The 22192-nt window shown below is 44.4% G+C and overlaps 1 protein-coding gene across 3 annotated transcripts in view; it reads right to left on the minus strand.

Annotated features, from left to right (window-relative positions):
* Nucleotides 1-5777: 5777 nt before the first annotated feature.
* The window catches only part of MYO19 (myosin XIX), a 152479-nt gene continuing 136064 nt past the window's right edge, over nucleotides 5778-22192 (minus strand). For 2 of the 3 annotated variants that reach the window (XM_029611651.1, XM_029611652.1), the window contains 8 exons: nucleotides 21493-21600; nucleotides 20980-21050; nucleotides 20104-20213; nucleotides 10836-11011; nucleotides 10219-10348; nucleotides 9486-9571; nucleotides 7745-8077; nucleotides 5778-7094 (listed from right to left, as the gene is read on the minus strand). In XM_029611651.1, the coding sequence (XP_029467511.1) occupies nucleotides 6978-7094; nucleotides 7745-8077; nucleotides 9486-9571; nucleotides 10219-10348; nucleotides 10836-11011; nucleotides 20104-20213; nucleotides 20980-21050; nucleotides 21493-21600 (1131 nt within the window). In that variant the 3' untranslated portion in view covers nucleotides 5778-6977. Of the gene's footprint in view, nucleotides 7095-7744; nucleotides 8078-9485; nucleotides 9572-10218; nucleotides 10349-10835; nucleotides 11012-19326; nucleotides 19493-20103; nucleotides 20214-20979; nucleotides 21051-21492; nucleotides 21601-22192 lie in introns of those variants that run through there. The other variant, XR_003858125.1, reaches the window with a different exon arrangement.

Here is a 22192-nt window from a genome sequence, read left to right on the forward strand (position 1 = left end):
GTATCCCTAGCGTAAGCTCTCCTTTCATCTGATTTCGAAGAATAAAGTTCTGAATTTGTAAGTAAAAATAAGTCTTTGTCATCAAGATTATAACGTTCACTAAGGGTGTGAAAAGATAACAGCCCCCCTGGTTCCCATATGTGGGAGATCGTAAAAATCCCCTTGGCTGTCTACTTCTTAGAGGCTAATGATTGTGCTGCATAACTAAAGGATTGATGGTGAAAAAGGTGTGTGCTATGAAAATATTGTCGGTGACCAAGAAGTGTGACACTCCATTTGTTCCATACAGCTAATGTGGCTTGCACAGACGCAGGTAAATGGACTGTGGGATTCCAGGTGGATCGTTTTTGCCATAAAATAGCCGATAATGGGAAACTACCCACGATCGCTTGCTCCAATTGTACCCATGGTTTCAGTGATTGAACATTATTCCACTCCATTGCTGCCGTAAGATGCACTGCTCCATGATATCCCAAGAGGTTTGGCATTCCCAACCCACCCTGTGATCTGGGGAGATATAAAGTCTGTTTCTTGACCCTGGGTTTCCGGGCTTTCCACAGAAATTTAAATAATCTTCCCTGCCATTTGTTAATTAGTTTTGGGGGTACTAAGATAGGTAACATTAGCAGCAAATATAAAATCCTAGGCAGTACATTCATTTTCAGGATAGCTAAGCACCCTAGCCACGAAATGTGGTAGCGATCCCATTCTTCCAAGTCTTTATACATTTTTGCTAACAGGGGTGGGTAATTCAACTGAAAGAGATCCTTTTTATAGCCAATATAAATCCCCAGATAGATACTTAATTTTTCTCCTTACCCCATTTAAAGGGATGAGATTTCTTGATTTGATCAACCATAGTCTGTGGGACTGAGATATTCAAGAGTTCAGATTTTTCCCCAATTTATTTTAAAACCCAAAACTCTGCTAAAGGACGATATTTCCTCAGTAAGGGCCACGAAGGAGTGGGACGGGTTAGTTATAGTAACGAGGATATCGTCTGCGATTAAGGATAGTTTGGACGAGAATGACCCCACCTCAACCCCTTGAATATTATAATTGGCCCTAATGTGGTGTGTGAAAGGTTCCAGAAAAATGGCAAAAAGTAATGGTGAGAGTGGGCAGCCCTGTCAGGTACCCCTGCCCACAGGAAATGGTTGAGAGTACCCTCCATTAATCTTTAAACACACTTTCAGGGCCTCATACATTTTCTGAATCCACCTGATATAGCGCTCCCCAAATTGAAAAGCTCTCATAATTTGGAATAAAAATGGCCAATGAACATAATCAAATGCTTTTTCAGCATCGACCGCTAGGAATAGCAACGGGGTATCATGACTACGAGCCCATCCCATAAGGTCTACTATTTTCCGAACATTATCGGATGCCATTCTGCCCGGTATGAAGCCCGATTGGTCAGAGTGAATTAATTGGGGAAGTAAGCTATTGAGTCGATTTGCCAAAATTTTTGCTAATATTTTCGTATCTAAATTAATAAGAGAAATTGGCCTGTAGGATCCATATATAGTAGGGTCTCTCGCCAGCTTAGCCAAGATAGTGACCCCACTAGATTAGCAGATGCAGAAAGAGATATGGGTCCTTGCAGAGCATTAAAAAGGGTTACTAACAAAGGCGTCACCGACCCAGCGAATTTTTTATAGAAGGCTGCGGTTAGACCATCCAGGCCCGGGGACTTCCCCATCTTTAGATCTTTTATGGCCCAAGTTACCTCCACCGGAGATATGTCCCGATCCAAAAATTCTTGGTTATCAGGTAATATGACAGGGAGATACGATTGAGATAGATACTCATCAATCCCTAAGTCCGCAATAGATTGATCAGTAGCATATAGTTCTGAATAGAAGCGTATAAACCATTGCCGTATGTCAGCATTAGAAGTCAACAGTTCCCTGTGTTCATCCTTCAATTTAACAATGTTATTTTGAGAATGGTGGCTTTTCAGTTTCCTAGCTAATTGACGGCCCGCTTTGTTTCCCCCCCTCATAATACCATTGTTTAGTAATTGTAAGTTTATGGGCAATTTGGGCTGCTTCTAAGGATTCTAAGTGAGACCACAATCGATCCATTTCAGCCAGAAGTGTGGCGTTGCCGGTACTTTGATGTCTAAGTCCAATTTGATGTAATAATTGTAAAGTATCTAATTTATCCTTAGGCTGGAGTTTTTTTTTAAGTAAGTTCCCCGAGCAATAAATTTTCCCCGCAGCACAGCCTTTAAACAATCCCACAATGTCATAGGAGAGATCCCATAATTATCATTAAAATCCAAATATTCCTTTATGTCAGCTTGAATCTGCAGAACAAAGGCATCATCCTCAAGTAAACTCTCATTTAATTTCCAAAATTGTTGGCCCTTATCATAGGAGCTCAGATCTAATTGGAAGGAAATCGGGCCATGATCAGACCAGGTTATTGAGTCAATTTGTGGATCTTTCACCTTATTAATACAACTTTTGGCTATAAGAAAAAAATCAATCCTAGAATAGGTCTGATGTGCTCTCGAATAAAAGGAATAATGCCTGCCTTTGGGATTCCATATACGCCATGCATCTACTAAATCCAAATGTGACAAAGGATTTAAAAAGCTCACGATCATGTCGCAAGGTGTTTGCGGTACCCCGTGAGTTATCAAGGTGGGGGTTTAAAGTAAGATTAAAATCACCACCCACTATTATATATCCTTCAGTATATTTGTCAATTAAGTGGCATAGGTGACTTAAATAAGTACCTTGCCCATCATTGGGTGCATATACATTTACTAAAATGTATTTTTCCCCTCCTATTGCTAAAATGAGAATGAGATAACGGCCTTCTGGATCAGTATACTGGGCAATCTCCTCAAACATCACATTTTTGGTAATTAAGATTCCCACTCCTAAATATTTATGAGATGAAGGTCACGCTGACCAATATTGTGCAGGGAAAGATGGATGTTTGAGAAGGCTTTTGTGGAGTCTCTTAAGATGGGTCTCTTGAATAAAGGCAATAGAAGTTTGATGGCTAATCAATTCTGAGAATAAGCAGTGCCTTTTGTAGGGAGAATTTAATCCCTTTACATTAAGGGATAAAAAGGTCAATAATACCATTTATATGCATATGTATGTGCCCAGCCCGGTAGCTGTGATTGATCATTAGCCCTGGTACAAAACTGTTCCAGAATTCCATAGGTAGACTTTGTAGATACGAGAAGAGCATGAAACCTTGCCCTATGATGATTATCATTATGCTGTGTGTGTGAGTACCCCCAGCCCCTTCCCCCTCCCGCTTTACCTTATTCCCCGCAAGTGGTGTTACCAACAACATCCAGCTTGCTTCAAGAAGGGAGGAGTCTGCCATCACAGTATGACTGCATATTGGCCTCCAACCATAAAGTAGTAAGATATAAACCTGTCAACCAGAACAAAGAAACCCTGAAATGTAATCGTATAACATACAACGGTCATATAACCATCTGTGAAGTAGTAAAGTAATAAGTCCAGTCTTACATCTGAAATTCTGACCAACCATCAGGTCTTTAGCCAGATAAAAAACCCAGGCTGCAGAGCAAGAAAGCCTGAAACACTGTCAGAAACTCAAGTGTCTTCGCGTTGTGGTTTAGCGGCATCCGTGTTCAGTCTCAGACGCTTATCACCTCTAGTCACCCTCTGCCAGTGCGGATAATCCTCTCTGCGGCTATTGATTTTTGGCTCAGTCTTTAACTGTGCAAAGCCCGTATAGCCTGCAGCGTGCAGGATTTTCGCAGCTTCCGTCAGTGTTTTTATTCTGTCATTTTCTCCTTTCAATGAAAAACTCATACCAAAGGGAAAGAGCCAGCGATATCGTACATTATCCGCTCGTAATGAATCTGTTACGGGTTTCAGCTCTTGTCGTTTCAGTATGGTGAGGGGCAAAAGGTCCGCAAAAATCATAATGGCCATTCCCTGCCAAGTCCACGTGGCCTGTTTCCGTGCTATCACTGCCAGCTGATCCTTTTGAGCGAAATCGTGAAACAAGCCAGAATATCCTTCGGCTTGTTAGCTATTTGGGGCCCCATGACTCTATGGGCTCTGTCGATCTTAAAAGTCCCTTTCTAGATTGTCATCGCTCTGAGTCGCCGCTGACGCCAGTAGCGTGGCGCATATTTTTTGGACCACCGCCAAGCAGTCTTGGTTCTCTGGCGTCTCCGGGACCCCCCGAAATCTTAAATTGTGGCGCCGTGAGCGGTTCTCTAAGTCTTCTAATTTGTCGTTGAGCCGCTCCAGTTCAGAGTTAATATGAGTGTGTTGCGCATGGGTGGCCTTTATAGATTCGCAGTTCGCATCCACACGTGTTTCAATTTAAAAAATCCGACTACCGTGCTCCGCTAGCTCCCCTTTCAACTCCTCGATGGATTACATAATATCTTGCGTATTGTTCGCTATTTCGGTTTTGAGATCTGCAAACCATATTCTCATCTCTGATTTTGTTGGAAGGTCTCCGCCATCAGTATAGGCGGCCAGAGTATCGGGGCCTTCGGCCTCTAGTGGCGCGGTTTTGTCCTCCGCCATCATGGCTGCTGCCGTCGCTCTCTCGTCCTCATCCGATTTTTGGTATGAATATTTCTTGAAGTCTACTTGTTTTCGCCTCGTAGACATCTTTACCGAAAGAGGACGTGTTCTGATCCGTGGAGGAAGAAATAAGGCCACGGATGGTGTTGATTTTCAGGGATTGTTTTAGTGGTTGGAGGAGCTCTCGGTTTATGCAGCCATTCCCTGTGGTGACGTCACTTCCTCCTTGCAAGGGCAATTCTAAGTGGGTCACAGGCAGCCTCCCACCCGGTTCGGGAGTAGCTTTTATACGTCCCATTGGTCCTGAGTCCATCTGCTACATGCTAGGAAATGGAGAAATTACTTACCTGATAATTTCGTTTTCCTTAGTGTAGACAGATGGACTCAGCATCCCACCCTTGGCTGCCGTTACACATCGTTTTTCAATGAATCAAGGGTAAGCCATGTTTTCATTTACCTAGAGCATCCACTCTGCCGGGTGTCGACGCTTTCCGGTTGAGTACATTGGCGGTCTCCAGCTATAGTCAATCAACCAGTTCAAGTTAATCAAGTTTTAACAAGTTATGAAGTTATTCAAGTTAATCATATTATTAAGTTAATCAATCAGTCAGTCACACACATATCCACAATGCTTTTCGAGGAGAATACTGAAGAGCTGCACTTCCTGCAGGGGTATATGCACTAGGGGCTGACGTCAGATTGAAATCTGATCCGTCTCCAACTGCTAACAGGAGTACACTATACCCATTGGTCCTGAGTCCATCTGTCTACACTAAGGAAAACAAAATTATCAGGTAAGTAATTTCTCCATTGTACCTGAGGCAATGGAGGGTAAAGTGACTTGCCCAAGGTCACAAGGGGCGACAGCGGGACTCATGTACTCATATTTTGCTTGATAAAGCCTGTATCTCTTGCATTAGTAGCAGACTGGGCACCTTGTCATGACTGTCCCTGCACACACTTGATGATGCCTTTTTTCCTCAAATATCTACCCAGAGGAGTTGAAGCAGCAACACCATGGGAAAGCAATAGATAAAAAACTGAACCAAGTTAAGAGGGTAAAGAATATGACAGCTTTGCTGTAAAATGGGAAGCTGGTAGGAATTCACTTAAGACAGTCTCTTCTAAGCTCTGGCTCCACGTATTACTGTAAAGTCCTCACCCGCTGTAGCAGCTGGTACTTTTCTTCACAATCTAGTTTCTCTGCAAGGTTTAAATGCTACTTCAAACAGCCACAGCAGTGATTTTCATTTTTTAAAAATTTATTTTTTTAAAATACAGTATACATAGGAAACAAGTATATAAAAACATAGACAAAATTGCAACAAGTAAAGGAGGATGCTATTTTGGGAAGGAAGGTAGGATAAATTGTATTTTAATGTCAGCTGGGTTTCTAGTCTGCATAATTTGTTTTGCAAATCAGAAGTAATGGGAGGGAGCGATACCTCCAGTGCAGTGTTTACTGAAATGCATCTTTACAAAAAAAATCAGAGGCTGAAGTAAAGGTGAATAAGCTGAAACATCCCCCAGCAGAGCGTAATGCTGGTGCCTTGGTTGGAACCAGCATGAGCACGCAGGGAATACTCCAGCAGTGAAAAACACAAACCTGTACCCTCCTCTGCACCATGTAGTGTCAGAATACAGTTTTAGCCACCGCATATAACAACAACAATCTTTTGAATGTTTTCTGCTGCAAGATGACAAATGGCATTAGATCCTGGCCTGACCACCTCTAATTTCAAATATATATATTTAAAAAAAAAAGCTTAGAATTTAAAGTTATACTGTTTAAATAGTGCTTCTTTGGTGTAGTGCAACATTGCCAAATATAAAAATAATTGTTACACTATATAATAACTAACTACAGTATTTATCAGTATCTAAACTTCCAAGAGCAAAGGCAGAATTTTGTCTGCTTGTATGCATCTATACCCCAAATAAAAAAGCTTAATACCTGAGAAAAGGTTTAACTCTTTCAAACTTCCTGGCCAATTTAACCTTCGTGGGTGTGTAAAAGTACTTTCAAGCAGAGGCAACAGTGATCTGCATTGGCCATTTACTCCTCTGAACCCATCTTTCAACATGCTCTTCTACAGAAAATACATGACACTGGCTAGGTCTGAGATCTTAGGGAGTAATAAGACCTGGCTAATGTAGATTCCTGTACAACAAAAATATTTGACCACATTCTTACATCTTTAATACTTAATATTCCATGTTCTGTTTCTACACATCAACACTGAGGTAAGAAAGGCAAGTCTTGTAGCATTGATCTCTGCTTCAGGTAATAGGATTTGGCATGAAAGATTGCATGGATTTTGATAGGAATGCATTAATAGGCAGCTAAAAGAAAATCCTTCCTCAGAAGGAAAAAGTGCAATAAAATACATGCATTTGTCCCAAAAGACCACAAACCATGCACAGAATCGCAGCTCATTTTGTTTTTTCTAATAAGATCTCGTTGAATCCCGTTATCCTGGAGCTGTGAGTCTCAGGGCATACATTGGCATAAAGCAGTGGAGATTTCTTGTAGCGAAACCGGACTGATCCCTAGAGGCAAAAGTATCCATAAGTTAGGTAGAATGGCAGCTGCTGAAATGCTTTAAAATTCTAGGAATAGAAAGCTCATTATCAGCATATATTAGACTCTGGTTCTGCCTTCCTTAACTAGTCACAGCACTAGCGATAAAAAAAAAAAAAAAGCTTTTTCAGAGAGAAAGGAGCAATGGAGTCTGTTTTTCCATGGTTCCCAGTAACTGCAAGTTTTGTATAAAACTATGCTGTACTTAAACCAGAATCCTCTGTGATACTGCAGTATGAAAGAGAAAATGACCCTGCAGTGCTTAAAGGTAGTGTTGAAGACCAAATCTAGTCTGTGCTTTCGATATATATACATAGAGCAAGCCTCCTGGGTAGATTACACAATATATAATAGTAATGCTATTTACATTTTTAAACAGTCTCGCTGTTGCATTTGGTGTAACCTAACTGGTACTGGCTTATTTTTACTTTTAAAAGCTGAAGCTTTTCCAGTTCATAACAAACGGGATTTGCATAAGGAAGATGAAGGAAGCAAAACAATTTCAGTCCATTCAAAAAATAAATACATAGGAATCTAGGCAAATGCCAGGTGGTAAGCCCCAGCATTTCTGCAAATTTACCATGGGCAAGAACCTTGCAAAACCTAAAGCATTTAATACCTGTGGTAGTGCCCTGATGGAGGTGATGCCGTCCACAGACCGACTGGTGTCCACCTTGAAACCACTGTGGTGGTGCAGCACCTTCAAGCACTGAAGAAAGCTCGAGTTTCTGTGCAAGCCGTCCATGGAAACGGCTTTCCTGACAACAGGTGCAGCCGACAGCACTAGTCCAAGAGGCCAGGAATGCATTATTGCACTCAGAGTCCAAGTCTTGTCCAAAGAACCGTTTGCAGAGAGCAGAGGAGCTCGAACAGGTGAGGCTGGCAGCAATGAAATAGGTTTATCTACATCCATGTCATCCAGTTCCATGACAGCCAGTGTGTTCATTTTTGCCTTTAAAAAAAAAATCTCAAATGATTTGTAAAAATTTGCAAATGCAATTGTCACCCAAAACAGTAAAAAACTCATAATACTGATAAATCCAAACTAAAGGAGAGAGTACAGTTGGCATTCAGAGGGCTATTTTGTTCACTTTCATCCCCAAGGGTTTCTGGATCCGCAGCCCTCTGTGCCATGGGTTCGCTATCCCCCAAAGATGAAAGAAGGGATTACTCTTCCCTTGTCAGAAAACTGATATTGTTATATTATGCTTTTTGATAAGTGGGATCGATGTAGTTTGCTCATTAAATGCCCTGCTCCTTGCTTCCATACCAGTGCAGAGCTGAGAAATCTCATTAGCAAAGTGAAGTGATTAAAAAAAAAAAAAGTAAACTGAAAAACAGTAATTCAAGACTGCTGTAATCCTAAATTCAAAATGTTTACCATCTCCTATTTTCTTCCTACCTAAGAACATAATAAATTGCCATACTGGGTCAGACCAAGTATATTGAAAAGCACCGGTCCAAGTACAGATCCCTGAGGCACTCCACTGTTTACCCTTTTCCACTGAGAAAATTGACCATTTAATCCTACTGTCTGTTTCCTGTCTTTTAACCAGTTTGTAATCCACGAAAGGACATCGCCTCCTATCCCATGACTTTTTCGTTTTCTTAGGAGCCTCTCATGAGGAACTCTGTCAAATGCCGTCTGAAAATCCAAATACACTACATCTACTGGTTCACCTTTATCCACATGTTTATTAACTCCTTCAAAAAAGTGAAGCAGATTTATGAGGCAAGACTTCCCTTGGGTAAATCCATGCTGACTTTGTTCCATTAAACCCTGTCTTTCTATACGCTCTATGATTTTGATATTTAGAATAGTTTCCACTATTTTTTCCCAGAAACGAAGTCAGGCTCACTGGGCTATAGTTTGCTGGATAGCCCCTGGAGCCTATTTTATGGATGGATGATATAAAAATAGAGCGTGTGATAATGTTTAGATAACACTTTAATGATTTATAAGTACAAAAAGATGTATTGAACAATGAACAAAATAAAGGCTTGTTTCCTGAATGCATGTAACTTCTTCCCTCCCTGAAAGAGATTCCTCTATGCGGCTTAGTGCACTTTGCTTGGGGAGAGTCCTCTGTGGTTGAGCACCCCCCGTGCCTCTCTGGACAGGGAAATATTGCCAGGAGATACCTGAAGCTCAGACTCTTTACCAAGACCATCAGGCTTAAGATTTCTTTGCATTCATTCCAAATGACAGCCATCATGTCAAGCAGGATGGCTGGACTCATTTTCGGAGCTGTTCTAGCTGAGTGCAGCCAGAGAAAGATTAAATAGAATTTTTACATAAATGGAGCAAGATGGGCACCTGTTCCATTCTCAGCTCTTGTGACTATGGGCATGGTGCTTACCTTCCACTTCCTCCAAGCTTGCTTGATAGCAGAGGCAGCTCTGTGCATTCTCTTGATCTGTATCCGTGTCAACCAAGCTCGAACAGCTAAAGATTTAACACACACAAGTTTAGAACTTTTATAGTGCGATTACTAGAAAGAAAACTGAAGGCAAGAATGATAAATTTCCAGAAGTTTATATAGATCAGATGTTTTATAATGTTGAAATTATATAAATCTGAAAAATACAGTGGGGTCATTTACTGGAACAGTTGATTATTCAAGTATGTGCTTCCCAATTAAAACAGAAAATAATATTTTCCTCAAGCACCGCTGCTGTGATCCATTTAGGTCTGGCTGCAATTTTGGTAGTGCATCTAATATTCCTGTAAAAAAATAGCATTTAATTAGTACTAAAGACTGTACGTTGAAAAATGCCTTTTTCATGATGTTATAATTACCTGAACCTACTAGTTGGCTCAGATAACAGACTCTCCCCTGTAGTAAAACTGAAGTAATAAATAAAAATTGAAAATCTTCCCTCATCACAGGAGGGTGTAAGGGCAGCAGCCTGGGCTATTGCAAAAGCCTTGCATACAAGTGCACACCGTTTTTGTTTCGGTTTGCAGGTAGGCTGTGCTAGACATGACAGACGTGCAGAAGCGGTTCCAGGTACTCGCAGGCTTACTCAGAAGCAGCTTCTGCCGCTGGGAGATGGCAGATACCCCACCCCTCCCCTCCCCCCCCCCCATACCTGCTTGGATAAGGCTGGCTGCCCGCTTTTGCTTTGCCGTTTTCCGGCATCTGTATGTCCTCCAGCAGCACTGAATGCAGAAGGCACTCTCCCAGAGCACTGATGCTCTCTTGGCTTCGAGCAGCTCCAGCTGTGTAGAGAGAAGCAGTGTTCTACCATGAAAACGGTGAAATCACTGTCAAGTAAATCAGATTTGCAACAAAAGCCAAAAATGTGTGGAAAAAAGGAGGTGCCAGCTCAAAGATTTTTTTAAATTTTTTTTTTAGTGGTTTTAACCCAACCCGTAAATATTGGTATCTCTTTAAATATCACAACCCCCCCTCCCCCTCAACATACACACACACACACACACACACGTATGCCTCTCCGCTGTGCACTAATGTGTGCCGGAGGGTTTTATGAAGTAAACGTACAGTCTGCAGCACTGTAAAAGCCCCTGCGCCTCCTCTCAGATATGCTACCACACAGCTCGGCCCACCTTCGACTGCAGCCTGCCACCCTTAAAATGTCCTTGAGAGAAGCGCCCACTTCCTCTGGGTGATCTGTACCCTAGCACTGTAAAGCCACCGGACATACAGAACCTTTTGTGCCTTCTGCGATTTCGCAGTGATGCTCACCGTGGAATGAGTCATAAATACTTTGGTTTTGCCACAGTGCGCCAGTGCATTACTGGGTGCCACCTCTGCTTTACTGTGAAGCAAAGATACTGCCCTTTCTTCGGGCACTAAGGTTTTCAACATCTCATGCACGACACAGCGCAGCGTGTCATGATTCTCCTCTATTGTGCCCAAACCTGCAAAATTGGGAGAAAAAAAATAAAATAAAGAGTACACAGCAGAGTGAATCATTCTGTCTGTTTTACATTAAACAGCAGTGGCTGCAAAGCCCTACAGTTGCCATGAAGGAGAGAAACCTCAGGGGGGAGAGGATATGTCCCTTCAACAAACTTACTTCCTGGAAGGATGTCACAAATATCCTGTTTTCTCCTATCAAAATTCCACCTGGATGGATTTAGCTATACATAGGACAAAACACTTTATTGAGCTTTGTTCACTCGTTTATTAAAGAACTGCATAGTTTATTCATTTTTAATTTTCTAATACCAATATGGCTGAAAATTACTTAGAAGTTTCCTCCTTAGCAGGCAATGTCTTACTTAATATGGAAGCTCATAGCTTAGAAACTAGTGTCTTGTATTTTGTCCTGTCAGTGAAAGACCTGCAAAAGGGAATAAACGGGGGGGAAAAAAAAGCTCCTCCCACAATAAATCACACTTAAAAAAGGCTTTCAGGTTTCCTGGACAGGACTGCCCTGTGACTTTCCTCTCGCATCAGTGCAGTTTTCAAGTAAAACTCTTTCTATGCTATCAGCCCCGATACACAGAGAAAATGGAATAGGAAGCATTCTGAAAAGGGCTTCGTGCGAGGTTGTCAAGGCGCTGATCTAATGCAGTAGTTCTCGGCCCTGTCCTGGAGGCGCACCTAACCAGTCCACTTTTCAGGATAATTATGGTGAAGTCAACATTCAGCGACGGGGTGAGCGGCAAATGTATCTGGGGGAAACTTGTCCCGGGTATTCAGCAGGACTTGTATACACAAGTCTCTCGCTGAATATCAGGGGATAATGTTATGCATATAACTATCTGAATAATCTTAGGACTGATTTCTCTGACTGGACTTGTATGTGTAACTTCACCTGGATAGTACTGAATATGTGAACTTGCCTGGTGACCCTTTTTGTGTGGGTAAATTTTGCATGCACAAAACTGAGCAATTACCACTTGCCTGATAATTTCCTTTTCTTTAGGACAGTCAGTTGAATCTAGAAGATGTAGGTCATGCACCTCTACCAGCAAATTGACATCTCAGTATATATACCTCCTGCAGTGACATCAGCCTGCTGCTATTCTCTTCAAAAGCAATTATGGACAGACTTGCAAAAAACTTGATTAAAAACAGAGAACCATTTCAATACTCTGTCAACAGGCAACACTGAGCTCAGACAAGTCTACGAACTGGACGAACACTTACCAGTAAACCCTATAACACGCAGCCATGGAGGAGGACCATAAAAAGGAAAATTGGTTCTTACCTGCTACTGTTTGTTCCTGTAGTACCACAGATCAGTCCAGACTCCTGTGTTTTGCCTCCCCTCCAGCAGATGGAGACATAGAAAGTTTTACTACCACTGCCACTTAAGACAAGGTGCCACCTGCAGTCTCAGTATTTTCCTGAACCCAAGCCAAATAAAAACTGCAAATAAATACGTAACCATTTAAGAACCTTCCCCGAACGAGCAGTGGGAAGTGGAAAACAACAGCAGCCAATTTTGTTCACATCAAAACCCCTTGTAGGAATAACAAAACCTGTGCCATTCTTCTGAATAATTACAAAGGAAAACAGCAGATCGAGCGGACTCTCCAAATCTCCCCTTACACCAAAGGGCAGGACGCTGGCCTAATCTGTGGTACTACAGGAACAAAAATTAGCAGGTAAGAACCAATTTTCCTTTCCCTGTACGTACCCAGATCAGTCCAGACTCCTGGGATGTACCAAAGCTTCCCTAAAAGGCGTGGGACTGTGAGAATCCTGCTCAAAGCACTCTCACCAAAACCCATGGCCCCTGGAGCCTGGACATCCAGCCGGTAGTGCCTGGCGAAAGTGTGCAACAGATGTCCAAGCAGCCGCCTTGCAGATCTCCTGCAGTGAAACTTGCTGACACTTGGCCCAGGAGGTTGCCTGGGAATGGGTAGAATGTGCCCTAAGCCCCTCTGGAACTAGACAACCTTGACAAATATAAGCAGAGCCAATCGCTTCCTTCAGCCATTTCATAATTGTAGCTTTGAATGCTTTTTGTCCCTTTTTTGCATCATTCCAAAGCACAAAAAGATGATCTGATAAAAGGAAGCCGTTCGTGACCTTCAGGTAGCGAAGCAATGCACACCTCACGTCCAAATGCTGCATCTCCTTTGACTGGGGTGCCGACGAATCTAATGCTGGGAAGGCCAGTAGCTCCACAGATTGATTTAAATGGAATGACGATACTACCTTCGGCAGAAAGGAAGAGACAGTCTGTAAGGAAACCCCCGAATCAGAAATTCTCAAAAAGGGCTCCCTATGCGACAAGGCCCGAAGTTCCGAGATTTGCTGAGCTGAACAAATAGCTACTAAGAAAACCACCTTCAACATGAGATCTTTTATGGTCGCTCGCTTTATGGGCTCAAACGGGGCTGTACACATGACCTTCAGGACTCCGTTAAGGTTCCAAGAAGGACATGGTTTTCGAACCGGTGGACGCAAATGTTTGGCCCTATCGAGAAAACAGACCACATCTGGATGGGTAGCTAGCAAAGATCCTCTCTCTTCACCTCGAAGACAGACCAAGGCTGCCACCTGAACCCGGACGGAATTAAAAGACAACCCTTTAGTCAGATCATTCTGTAGAAAGGCAAGAACCTGTGCAACGGAGGCTCGCCAAGAATCCACTCCTTGCTCCATGCACCAGGATTCAAAGTCTCTCCAGACCTTCACATACGATAAGGAGGTAGAAGTCTTTCTAGACTGTAAGAGAGTAGTGATAACCCCCTCCGAGTATCCCTTCTTTCTTAAATGCTGCCTCTCAAAAGACAGGTCGCTAGACAAAAGCGATGTGCCAGATTCGAAAATATGGGCCCCTGATGAAGGAGATTCAGTATATGAGCTAATCTCAACTGAGCATCTACTGCCAGGTTGATTAAGTCCACGAACCACGGACGTCTTGGCCATTCCGGTGCCATGAGGATCACATCACCTAGATGCCCCTCAATGCACTGCAGGACTTTGCCCACAAGCGGCCAAGGCGGAAACACGTTAGAGCAGTCTTCAGCTGAAGAACCATGGAGCCTTGGCATTGTGATAAGTTGCCATTAGATCATGCATGGTGTGCCCCACCTGTGTCTAATTAGGGACATCGCTTCTTCTGACAGCTCCCACTCTCTGGGATCCAGTTGCTGCTGGCTTAGAAAATCTGCCTGCATGTTGTCTGTGCCTGCTATATGAGAGGCTGCTAGCAACCATAGATGTGCTCTGCCCAGCCGATCAGATCCTGAGCCACCGCCTGGCTCTTGGTACCCCCCTGTTGATTGATGTACGCTACCACAGTTGCGTTGTCTGACAACACTCTCACCGGCTTTCCCCTCACCAGGGGAAGAAAAGCTTGTAGGGCCAAGCAAATTGCTCTCGTCTCCAGATGGATGATGGGCCATAGTGCCTTCTCTGGCGACCAGTGACCCTGAACAGACTGGTTCCGACACATGGGGAGACTGGCGTCTTTGGTGACAATTGTCCAGTGCAGGATTGCAAAGTCTACCCCCACCTCAACTTTTCCAGCAGTAGCCACCACGAAAGACTGTCCCAGGCCTTCTTCGTAAGCAGCAGGAGAATACGAAACCGCTCTGACAGTGAGTCCCATCGGGATAGCAAGGCTGACTGTAGCAATCTCATATGAGCAAAGGCCCATGGTACTAGTTCCAAAGTGGAAGCCATAGAGCCAAGAACCTGCAAATAATCCCAAACCTTGGGCACCTGTTTCCTCAACAAGCTGCAAACCTGCGATTGTAACTTGGAAATTCATTCCTCGATGAGGAAAACCTTTCCCGCCTGTGTGTTGAAACGCGCCCCCAGGAATTCCAAATTCCGAGAAGGGGAAAGGTGGCTCTTGGACAGATTGACTATCCAGCCTAACGATTGCAAACATTGAAGAACCAGACCTATTGCCTCCCAGCATAGGTATTCAGACTTCGCCCAATTCAACCAATCGTCCAGATAGGGATGAACCAGGACCCCGTCCTTCCGGACAGCCACTGCCACCACGACCATCACACCTTGGTGAAGGTCCTGGGGAGCTGTCGCCAAACCAAAGGGCAGAGTGCAAAACTGGAAATGTTCCCTCAGAACACAAAATCTCAGGTATCTGATGGTCTGGCCTGATGCCGATGGGTAAATATGCTTTGGTCAAATCAAGCGAAGCGAGGAACTCCCCCTTGTGCACCAAAGCAATCAATGAGCGCAAAGTTTCCATGCGTAAACGAGGAACCCATAAGCCTTTCTTGGGAACTATGAAATAAATGGAATAGCAGCCTGTCCCCTGCTCTTCTATGGGGATTGGACAGATGGCTCCCAGCCTGTGAAGATGCACGTGTTGTCTTGGATTGCAAGCATCTTTTCCTCGAACTGCTCTTCGGCAAGGAGTTGGAGGATTTGATACAATCACTCGGTGAGAATAAGGTACATCGCCTACCTGAGGACTGGCCGAGGTCTAGAGGGTCTTTTGTGGCCAGATCTCGGTTTCGTTGACAATTGCCAAGCTGCGACATGTATGCTTTTTCCAAGTATTATCGTTGATTGTGCAAACCCGGGAGCAAGCAGCCTTTGCACATGCGATTTTTGACTGGAAATAGCTTGGGTACATCCCACTTGTTCTGGATTCATCTGACTGGACGTTAGTAAATGAGAAATTACTACTTACCTGATACTTTCCTTTTCTTTAGGACAGTCAGATGAATCCAGCTTCCCTCCCTTAGCTGCCGAATGGTTGTTCCCTGTACGTACCCAGATCAGTCCAGACTCCTGGGTTTCCTCGAACAATTCTCGTAGTGAATGAGCCAATTCTAAAGCGTAACCTTGTTTTATCATACTTAAGACCCAGTGGTCGGATGTAATTTTGGTCCACTCCTCGTAAAAATAGGGTCAACCGGCCCCCAGTGGTCGGCTCTGAGGAGCGAAACAGCCTGGCATCATTGGGCAGATTTGGTGCAGCCTTGGGAAGAGCCATCTCTTCCTGGTCCCCTTCCTCAAAAGGGCTGGCTCCACAATGGCTGCCTCCTGGAAGGCTATCGTTGGGAATTACCCAATGCCCTGGCCAGTCGAAAATGCCTATTCCTTCCTACCCGAAAATGGGCTGGGAAGGAGCTTTTCCCCTTGGGCTTATTCTCAGGCAATTTGTGAACTTTGTTTTCACCGAGAAGTTTAATCATCTCCTCTAAATCCCGACCAAATAGCAAGTTTCCTTTGAAAGGCAGATAACGCAACTGGGACTTAGAAGAGACATCTGCCGCCTAGTTACACAACCACAACAGACGACGTGCCGAAACAGCGGAAACCATGGTTCTGGCTGAAGTGCGGAGTAAATCATGGAAAGCATCAGCGCTATAAGCAATGACAGACTCCAGGCGCCCCGCCTGGAGGGCTTCCTCCTCCAATACCTCGTTGGCCAGGAGCTGCTGAACCTAGCGAAGGCCTGCTCGCAAAGCAAAATTGCTACATATAGTCACACGAACCCCGAGCGCTGAGACTTCGAAAATCTTCTTGAACTGAATTTCCAGCTTGCGATCCTGCAAGTCCTTGAGGGCAGTTGCGCTGGTAACTGGAATGGTGGTCTTTTTCATAACAGCTGAAACTGCCGAATCCACCTTGGGGAGCCGAAGAAGCTCCAAAGCCTCCTCTGGTAAAGGATACAGCTTATCCATAGCTTTGGCCACCTTCAGCCCCATGTCTGTGGTATCCCACTCCCGAAAGAGTAAATCGGTGGCTGAAAAGTGAAAAGGAAAAAGAGGAAGGCAGACCCCTTAAGCCCAACACGACCAGGTCCGTAGCCCCTAGCCGGGATTCCTCCTGGGGAGTCTCAATACCCAGTTCCGGAAGAATGGCAGGGATGAGAGGGCCCAATTCATCCCTACGAAAAAGCCTGACCACCTTGGGATCGTCGCCATCCGCTCAATGAGATCCCCACAGACCTCCCTGCGCTGGATCTGTTTCCCCCTCCACCCCCCTCGGGGGCTGGGAAGATAACTGCGGATCCTCCTGTTCCTCAGAGTCTGAAGAAAAATCCAAAACAGCCTGAGGTGCCCCAAACCTCAAAGGGTGACCCGCCTCCTCAACAAATTTAGCCTTTTTCCTGGGCCTGGTCTCAGGGTCTGACAACCCAGAGCTACGTAACACCCTCTTTTTACCTGATTTTCTGACTTTGAAAGCTCTGTGCATCAACAGCACAAAGTCTGAATTAAATGATGAATCTGAGGAATAATCATCAGTATCCCCTGCCGGGATATCCCCTAAGCAATGTGGACCAGGCCGCCTAGAGTCGCCCCTCTCAGGGGCTGTCTTTTGCGGGGATAACTGCAGCAGGAGATTTCCTCTCCCCCCCCCCGCTGCATTCACTGCCGTGCAGACTGCCGCAAGCAAATCCAAAATGGCGCCCGTTCCCATGCTCAGCGGGAACGGGCTGAGAGTCAAGGCAGTAGCTCCCCAAAAATTCCGGAGACAGTCTGGACCCTCATAAAGACCCTCGGACGGGTCGCGGAGGCTCCCTCTCCTCCTGAAAGGCAAGAGGAACAAAGGCTGTCCCTGGACAGCCGCGCACGCGGCTCTCCTCGGCATCGCTAAAAATAAACACCAAACTTTCCCCCAGCACAACCCGACGAAAATGCGGCAAAAGGAAGCGAGGGAAGCCCAACATGAACGGAGGGAAGGGAGAGCCCCGACAGAGAAAAAGGCACAATTTGGAAATAAAACTTTTTTTTTTTTTTACTTGCCGCCAAGCCTCCAGGTCCCGATCCTACTGGGGGGAGTGAGCCGGGCTCTCCGGTATCACCCCCAGTACTTTAGTACGCTGGAAATAGGTTTCTCAACCCCGCACATCAGCGGCCTCTGCAACCAGGGGGGATGGTCCCCTCAGGTCCTAGCAACCCCCTGGGAGGCGGAAGACTGTCTCCTGAAGCCTAACTTTTAACCTTGTCGCCTTTAATGTTTTGTTTTTTTTTAAACCAAATACCTCTTCACCATAAACCTAACTAGGCTAGAATTAACCCTAAGCCAACACTAAGTAATATCACAGACTGTAGGTTTTGCATCCGCCATCTGCTGGAGACAGAGTAATACTGACTGACTGTAGGTGGCATCCTGGTATTTATGGCAGAGTCCATCAAAATTTCTCTGTCTCCATCTGCTGGAGGGGAGGCAAAACCCAGGAGTCTGGACTGATCTGGGTACGTACAGGGAAAAAGCCTTAGAGCGGGACCTAGCCTACAGAGGCTGCTCAACCCGCCAGGCTGCCCACATCCCTCGACCTCCCAGAGTGGTACGAATGTCAGAATGGCATGCCGAGCAAAGAGACCGGAGGAAATTGGAAGCCCTACATCAAAAAAACCCTCCTGTCTCTATTTCTTTTTAACTTACCTAAGCTCAGGCCTTCCCGGCTGAGTACAGAGGAGGTCTATGGCTGCGAGGGGAGAAGGCATAAGTCATCACAGTCACGCTCGTCTTCCTGCACTCACTGCCTTTCAGCCGCTTAAGCAGCTAAGTCCACACTGGCTGAAAAACTAGCTACTGTACCAAAGTAGTCATCTGAGGGTCCACGGAAATCACCTCAGGAATTCTCAACTGGGGGAGGGACCTTTTGGTATCACCACAGGACAGCGGGGTGAATCTTCCTTATTTCTCCTTTTTTAAATCGAAGCAATCCCCAGTAGGGAGATGCACGTCCACCATCTGCTGGAGATGGAGAATACTGGCAGGCTGATTTCACTGCAGGGGTGTATATACTGTGATGTCAGCTTGCTCCGTCTCCATCTGCTGGTAGAGGTGCATAATCCACTTGTTCTGGATTCATCTGACTGGATGCAAAGAAATTTTACGTTTGACGGGGGGGGGGGGGGGGGGGGAAGAGAAGAGGGGCATATTCTAATCTCAGATGTGCACATAACTTAAAAAGTTAAATGCACAAAGGGCTCTGAATATCGACTTCACTGAATATGGATGGGACTGGAGATCCAGCAAAGGCAAATTTGCCACGTGCTTATTCTGAAAACCAGATCCATTGCCTCCAGGACAAATTAGGGGACCACAGGCCTAACCACACTGGTTACAGACAGAATGCATCTGCATTTCATGCTTCTGTGCGCACAAGTGAATGTGTAACAAATGCCGGCAGGAAAGCGGGTGGGCCTAGGCTTGAAGTTACAGAACAGCTCCACCCAAAACCACCCATTTTAATTTGGCACAGATGCTGGGTGATTAAGGCACGGCACTTTTAAGAACAGAGCTGGAGAGCAGTATACAGGATAACATTTACCTTGCAGATCTGCTGCACTTTAAAGCCATTTTCTCTTAAGAGAGCGCCTGCAATATTTGAAAGCTGCAGAAGGGCAGAGTGGGAAGAGACCAGCGGCGGAGTCCGTGAAGCTACAAGGGCAGAACGTGTGACAGGCAAGAAGAGAGGCCAAAGAGCGGGGAGACGGCTGGAGAAGACAGAGAAGGAAGACAGTAAATGCTGCAAACAAAACAAGTGAAAATCCCTCACAACGCGCTGTTCCAGGATTAGGCACCATTCAGCTGCAGCTTCTAAAATGAAGACAGGAGGGCTACAGCCAGGCGGGATATAACCTCAGTGAGCAGGGCTTCTTGGGAGTGCAGAAATAGGGAAGGAACCCCTTCTCATTAATAAAGTTAATCTATCCCTTTGTTTGTAAATCAAAATCTGAGCAGGTCAGCGGCCTGCAGCTCTGTGAAAGCAGCACATTCAGCCTCTCTCTTATGCATGTTAGGGGAACAGGGAGGTTTAGAGAGAGGGAATCTGCTCTTAAGGCTTTTACATTTTTCAAGTTTTCCTATTTGCATTTTTCTGCTTGAAATAACTCCCATCCTCTCTTTCAACATTTATGTCTTGCGGGGAGGGGGAAGAGAGGGAGTTTGGCTCTTTGGCTACTTGATACCAGAACACATGAACGAGACACTTTTGGGGGTTGTCTGGTTTTAACTTGCAAACACCTCCTGATGGTCAGTCAGAGAGAACGGTGAGTGAAATTCCAGAAACATAAATATGTAACATGTTGAAACCAGTGCTAAGTACCTCTTTTTTTCTTGGCGGAGGGGCTGCTCTTTACATACAGTTCAGCTCCTGACTTGGATGGAGTCGGTCTCATCAATGCATAACGCTGCATGAAACTCTGGAAGGGCATCCTACAGGCAAACAATACATGCAGGCGATCACAGCTGGGCAAGTTTCTTCCAGCTTTAAGTCTTACCATGGCGGATGCTGTCTTATTTGGCACAGGCAAAAATATGACTGGCATTGGGGAAGAATGTGCGTTTGACAGGTCCTACCTCTAGTTAAACAATGTTTAATTAATATCCAGCAGACTTCTGATGGTGGAAAGGGTAGGGACGGCAACCAGAAGGGGACAGAGAAATACAGTATTATAAATGTTCTGATGAGCAGATAGAGAGGGCAATAATCAAAAGGTCTTTCACCCACAGAAATGGGGGATTACTTACTACTCACCCTCAAGGTGAGCTAAATTAATGTGGGTAATTTTACCTGCACTGTTAAGAGGCATTCCTGGGGGATGGAACAACACACGTAGTTATTGTATAATCAAAACTACGTTCATACTTTCTGACAGAAATATTACCTGGAGAGAAAGCAAGGCACAATTCTCTGTGGGTAATTTTTTTTTTTTTTTTTTTTTAAGGGGTATGGGAGGAAGACAAAGCAAAACTATATGCACGCCCCTTTGCTTTAGTTATTTTAGCAAGCTATACGAGTTAAAAACTACCCATCATGCTTGTCAGACCACAAGTAAGTTTAATTATCTACCCCACAATGCAATACTAGTACAAGGTCGATGGATGAGGTGTTTTGAAGGTTTAAAATATAAATAAATACTTTAATATAAAAAAAATATATATATATATAAATAAATAATAAATTATCCCCAGGCCCTACCTGATGGGGAATCCAGCTGCACTAATGTTAATCGTCTCCACAATGCCACAAGCTTCCAGCTGACTGAGAACCTGCAGCAAAATACACGAGGTCGCTACTTAAGCATTTCAACTATCTATGACATACTGGTCCACAGTTTCCAGCACCAACATTCGGGAATATGAGGGCTGCTAAAGGTCTCTGTTTTTAAGACCAAATGAAATGTCAACTGGCATCAATCAAATTGAGAGCTACTGTAGAACGTGAAATGTTAGAAAAAATGCCAAAGCAGGTTATATTATCTAAACATATTACTACTTCTTCGGCAACTACACAAAAAAATAACATATAGGAGAATTGAAATATTAGACGAGCAAAATTTTAACACAAAAAATAGGAACGGTGAATGCACGCATTAATACTTCAGGTATTATACTCTGTACTTCTTTAAATCAAGCTTATTGCAGACGGCCAAGGGATGAATATATTTGTTAAGAACATAAGAATTATGGTTTTTCTTAAGAAAAACCTTACCTCTTCCTTTTTAAAGGTCATAGCCTGGCAGTCCATGTTGGGTTTGATGCATCGGATGTAGTGCGGGGCGGTGCTGTTCAGAACGTGCATCAGTCTCTCCAGAGATCCCTAGAGCAAGGAAAGCCAAGAAAAAGCTGGTGACTGCATACCGGATGCTCCGAGCCGCATGCACTCCCCTCTGGAGTCTTGAAAGCTGCATCGAGTGCCACGAGACCGAGGACCCTACCCTGCCTTTGAAATAATTTTCAACTACGTAAGAATATACTTCGCACACAACTTGCACTGCAGTCACCAGAGAGTTCCAGAATAAGCTGAGAAAGTTAACAGGTTTCTATATTGCTTTTTTGTAAATTCCCACCCTATTGTGTTTAGAAACGTACCTTTTTTCCCTAAAAAAATAAAATTAGAACCTGAAATCTCAGAAAGGAATAAGACAAGCTGACTCAGCCCTGCTGATCTGGCGTATATCCAGTAATGATATATGATAAGGGCCGGATCTACCTCTGCTCCACTAGAGCGGTTAGTCAGCCTTGCTTTTCCCCGCTTCTTCTTCTGCGCTATGTGGAACGCACAAGTACTCCAAGCTCTGCTGCCAGACTTCTAGCTAGTCATCAATATTCCATCTATAGCCAGCCGTAAGAAAGATACTTCCATTAAAAGAAGAAAAGGAAACAACTTAAAATTTTCTAGGAGGAAAGGA

The sequence above is a fragment of the Rhinatrema bivittatum genome, chromosome 8 (assembly GCF_901001135.1).
Source record: "Rhinatrema bivittatum chromosome 8, aRhiBiv1.1, whole genome shotgun sequence".
Taxonomy (NCBI): domain Eukaryota; kingdom Metazoa; phylum Chordata; class Amphibia; order Gymnophiona; family Rhinatrematidae; genus Rhinatrema; species Rhinatrema bivittatum.